Here is a 5,289-nt window from a genome sequence, read left to right as displayed (position 1 = left end):
CCCATTCATTATATTAGATATCAGTTAACAAAACAAGTAAAAAACAAAATAGAATTTACTAAAAAGAATAGGAAAAGAGCCGTAATAAGTGATAACCATTGGAGGTGGTGTGGCATGTGACCTTTAAAGGAAAGAAAAAGATGATGGGCATGATATTAAACTCTTCTTTCTGACTTTGCCACCCAATTGACTTGTGAGTTTAATAAATTGTCACCCACTGCCCTTTATATACAAAAAAAAAATAAAAATAAAAATAAAAAAAAAATCATCTAATATTTACTTACACCCTTTAAGATTTCAGATGATCACCTTTAGTTCCTCAATTTTAACTTCAGATACAAGCATAAAAAACTATCATAAGATTTATTGTTTCAATATAAGATACTGCCTCTGAAAAATATAAAAGAACTACTAGGAATCTTCGCGCTTCCGAAGATGGTTTTTGGTTGGTATGAACTCGGTTTGTTAAAGTATTAGTATGATACTTGTACTTGGTATAGTAACCGGAAGAAATACTGTCAAGAAGATATCTACACGTGTTTTACATTGATAAAAAACCATAAAACAGATAGGGGTACATGTACCGATATTGTTCAGTAGTCGTTAATTTAGCTACTGGCACTCGCTATAGCCTACAGTACCAAGTCTTATTTGTGATTGTGAGTGAATAAAAGATGAATTCAATAAAACATCCAAGTATTAAAATTAATTTTTTTTTACGATACAACTCTGTTTTCAATGAAGTTTATACCGCCACATACTATGAATACGGTGCCGATATTGTTCGGATGATATTGATTCAGTGCATCAAGGTAAATTAAAAGAACAACTATATTTAACCCGTCCGAGTAAAACTTTTATCAAACCGTGGATAAAAAAGCACGTTGCAACAATAGATTCGAAATTATATAAAACACTATATTATGTTACACAAATAATGAAAATGGTAAATGAAGTTACTTTATATTAAAAATCTACAAATCTTGTACCACCACATCAAGAAAACCAACCAAACGAATACGACACCGGTACCGGCGTTGTTCGGACAAATCAGTTCAATTTGTCATGGTAAAAACAAAAATATGAACTACATTTGACTCGTTTGTGTAAAAGTTTATTCAATCGTAGTACGTTGTAACGTAATATATTTAAAATTTTATAAAATATTATACTATGTTTCTCAAGTAACGATATAGATAAACTAACATCACTTTAAATATATAACGTCACTTAAATTGTTTGCTAAGTTTAAAAATGATAAAAAAGTTTAATATAAAGGGGAAATATCATAAAAACCCGACATACTTTTTCATTTTTCTCATAAAAGTCCCTTAATAATTTTACCAACTATCTTGATGTAGATTCATAACATTAAGTATACTGGGCTTAATTTATTACATATACTTTAAAACTGAATCACAAAACGCATTCGAATTTGATTATGTTTCCGGCTTAAACTGAATACATCGAATTAATATAACTGGGTTTATTCGACTAAATATAAAGTATAGTTTACTTTGATTACTCGGTTTATTGGGATATAAACCGAATTCTTTTTATTTGGTTCGGGTTTAATCATTTTTTTTATTTTTGTATTTAACTGTTTTCAGTTCTGTAGCAATGACCTATGAATTTTCAAACATATCTTAGATTGAAACATAACTTCACGTAGCAAATTTTAAATAAGTTTTATAATAATTTTGTTCAAATTTAACATGTGAAGGGACTTTAAGGTTTAAGAAAATTGTTGAGTGACTTTTATGAAATAAAACATAAAGTATGTTGGTTTTTTACGTGAAAAAATGTTTGAAAGACTTTTATAAGAAAATTGAAAAAGTATATTAGTTTTTTTATAGTACTTGCCCTTTTATAAACGGGTAAGACTGGTGAATCAAATGATACGAAACATTTGGAAGAAGGTTACTACTTAATGAATTCTCTGAATGGAGTTTATATGTTCCCCTCTAACCATTTTAATCTCGAGCAAACTTAAGAGCATTTACAATAGCTCATATTTATGGGTTGTTTTTTTCTCATTTTTACAAGTCACCCATTTTTCTTATTGCAAGGGTTATTTTTGCATTGTGTTTTAGGCTTTCATATTTGTGGAAGAATGGAAAATGTTTTCAGGTGATGGGTGGGACCATATCCGCAATCTGCAAACATTTGTAGAAGAAGAAGTGAACTAAACCTTTGCAGTTTGCAAGAAGTAGGTTGTTTGTTTTTTAACGTTTGTAGACTTCTAAAATAAATTGGTGGTAGTGTATGGACGGACGATGGTGGTGATGGGTGCTGGACGCGGACGGTGGGTGGTGGTGGGCGGTGGTGGGCGGTGGTGGTAGACGATGGTGGTGGACGGTGGTGGTGCTGAATGATGGACGGTGGTGGGTGGTGGGTGGTGGACGATGGTGGTGTTTAACCTTATGTAGACATCTTAGAAGTGGTTGAGTCACGTCTGCACCAAAAAGAGCTCGCACAGACGTTTTTTAATGAAACTTTGGTAAAACAAACAGTCTACATATGACAATGTCTGTGCGTGGTTTGTGCATCGCTTATAGAAGAGACTGCGCCGATTTTTTTAAAAAATAAACACAAATGATACTAAAGCCTAACCATTTTACGAAAAGTAGCGGCTTTTCAAGTTAGCAGAATGTGCGAATGACTATATATGACGACACAACGAAGTAATAAGATGTATTTCTATTTTTATTATGAAATAATCAAGTAACAAACAACTACCGAGTCCACCTTACTCATCCTTGTCCGATCAGAATCGAAAACATTAATGGAAACAGTAAAACATAACGGGTACAAAGTGTAGATAGTCCCAAACATAAGGGGTGTAAGAACAACATACAAAGAAAAGAAAAGAGCATTCATTAATCCTTGCTAAGTGTATAAATATATATAACAGCAAAAAGAGTGAGTGCTTTGGAGGGAGGGAGCTAAGCTATAGCCATGGGGAGACCACCATGCTGTGATAAGGTTGGCATCAAGAAAGGTCCATGGACCCCTGAAGAAGACATCATTTTGGTCACTTACATCCAAGAACATGGTCCTGGAAACTGGAGATCAGTTCCTACAAACACAGGTAAATCTTTGATCTATCACCCCTAATTCTCCTTTGTGCACATCCATGCATCTTTCACATTCATTTGGTAAAGTGTTGGAACTCAAAGTCTGATTCTGATTCAATATTTAAGGTTTGTTAAGGTGCAGCAAGAGTTGCAGACTGAGATGGACTAATTATCTAAGGCCGGGTATCAAAAGAGGCAACTTCACTCCACATGAAGAAGGGATGATAGTTCATCTCCAAGCATTGTGGGGTAACAAGTAAGTTTATTCATCTTGGGTGAGATTTCTTGACTAGCAAGTTTTTAAAAGTGTCAGTTGGTCTATCGAGTCGAATGGGTGTGGGGCGCCGGAGGCTCAGTCTTGACATCAACATGTGTTTTTCTTTGTTTGGGACTTCTTTCTAAATAAATTGTTTTGAATAATTAATTAGCAGTTTAAAATTTGCAGATGGGCTGCAATCGCATCATATCTTCCACAACGAACAGATAACGATATCAAGAATTACTGGAACACACATTTGAAGAAGAAGATCAAGAAGTTGCAATCAGCATTCGATTCACAGATGGCGCCAAGTGATTCAACTACATACCCTCCTTTGTCAATATCAACAGCAGGCAAAAGCCACCAGAACATGCCAAGCGCAAAAAACGCTCACCATTATCCCAACATTTACGCTTCAAGCACTCAAAATATTTCAAGACTGTTAGAAGGATGGATGATATCATCAACTCCACAGAAGAAACTTGCTGATCAAGAAACAAACAAAGAGTGTCTGAACGGTCTTGTGGAAGGTGTTGACTTCGAATTCGAGTCTGTCCTTGCTTTTGATAACGGATGCTGGGACAAGATGATGAAGAGTGGGGATTATTATCCAAAAGGTGGGTATGGCAACAATGATAAGGCTGCATGCATTTTGCATGAAAGAAAGCTTCAGAAACAAGAAAGCCTGAACAATGCCTCTTTGACTTTCTTTGATAGATGGCTACTGGATGAATCTGCAAGTCAACTAGATGGAGCCATAGAACAGCAAGTAAACTAACCATTCTAGCTATGGATTTGTTTCTTTCCTTTTTCCAATTCTTCTATCCAACTGTAACTCTATTTTAAGTGGTAGAATAACATTCTACCTTAATAAAATCCTTAACTTGAATTCTTAGTAAGTTGCTTCCCAGCAGTGGCGGACCCAAGAAATTTTTTGTTAGGGGTGCGGAATATTTTAAAAGATTTTAGGCCCCTAGAAGTTCATTACATTCTTACTCATGGTTACTATCACATATACATCGCTCCATAAGTTCATAAAATAACACTAAACACTTAAAAAATAAACAATCATGATCAACCATAGTCCAAAATTTTCAATTTTATTTTCAAACATTCAGGCCCTAGTATTAAATGTTGATTACTTGTAACTCTAATCATTCAAACAAACAAAGCTATAAATCAAACAACAAATTCATATAACTACAAGTCTAGAACCGAAAAAATATAAAAAAGACATAAAAATATCAAACCCTTATACGTCTATATTTTCTCCTAATCATCACATAAAACAAAAAAAATCAATAAAGAAACCATACTAGTTCTATATCGGAATTCTGACGTAATATGGGGCGGTCTCGCCGGAATTTGGTTTTTCCAGCAAAATAAAGTCGTCCGGCAGTGAGCAGTGGCGTCAAGTCGTTGGGAGTTTTTAGGGCGGGATTTAGAGTTGGAATTAGAATGGGTGGATGACTTTTGGTTATTTTATTTAGTTCAAATTTCTTTGGGTTGGGTTTGGGCTTGGGTTAATAAAAATAAATTATAGATTGGGCTTTGATTAGGTTAATAAAAACAATTATAAATAATGTAAACCTTACTCGTTTTCAATTTTTGATTGAAATGATTGATAGTAATAAATATCTTTCATGTAAAAAAATTTAAGCCTTTTTTTAACTCGTTTTTTTTTTCATTTACATTTTACTATTTTAGAAAGATATTTAATTTACATAAAACTATATAGCTAGATATTTTAGATAAAACTATATAGCTAGGTATTTTAGATAAAACTAAAAAAATTTAAGCCTTTTTTTAACTCGTTTTTTGTAAAAAAGATATTTAATTACATAAAACTATATAGCTAGTAGATTTTACTGGTGCAACTAGTAGATTTTATGTAAATTAAATATCTTTCTAAAATAGTAAAATGTAAATGAACAAAAAAACAAGTTAAAAATG

General features: G+C 33.1%; 1 protein-coding gene across 1 annotated transcript; it reads left to right on the top strand.

The window, feature by feature from the left end:
• The first annotated feature begins 2,917 nt into the window (after positions 1–2,917).
• LOC110908343 (transcription factor MYB60) lies at positions 2,918–4,235 on the top strand. Its single transcript, XM_022153269.2, has 3 exons — positions 2,918–3,091; positions 3,204–3,333; positions 3,523–4,235. Exons 1-3 carry the CDS (start codon positions 2,959–2,961, stop codon positions 4,112–4,114), a joined length of 855 nt encoding a protein of 284 aa, XP_022008961.1. The 5' UTR covers positions 2,918–2,958; the 3' UTR covers positions 4,115–4,235.
• The last annotated feature ends 1,054 nt before the right edge of the window (positions 4,236–5,289 follow it).

The sequence above is a fragment of the Helianthus annuus genome, chromosome 14, assembly GCF_002127325.2.
Source record: "Helianthus annuus cultivar XRQ/B chromosome 14, HanXRQr2.0-SUNRISE, whole genome shotgun sequence".
NCBI classification, from domain to species: Eukaryota; Viridiplantae; Streptophyta; class Magnoliopsida; order Asterales; family Asteraceae; genus Helianthus; species Helianthus annuus.
Note: the sequence above shows the minus strand (reverse complement) of the source record. Positions and strands in the feature narration are given on the sequence as shown.

Coding starts and splice junctions, on each gene's coding strand:
- LOC110908343 (XM_022153269.2), top strand. CDS start 2,959: ATGGGGAGACCACCATGCTGTGATAAGGTTGGCATCAAGAAAGGTCCA. Junction 3,092..3,203: donor ATCAGTTCCTACAAACACAG/GTAAATCTTTGA, acceptor TCAATATTTAAG/GTTTGTTAAGGTGCAGCAAG. Junction 3,334..3,522: donor CAAGCATTGTGGGGTAACAA/GTAAGTTTATTC, acceptor TAAAATTTGCAG/ATGGGCTGCAATCGCATCAT.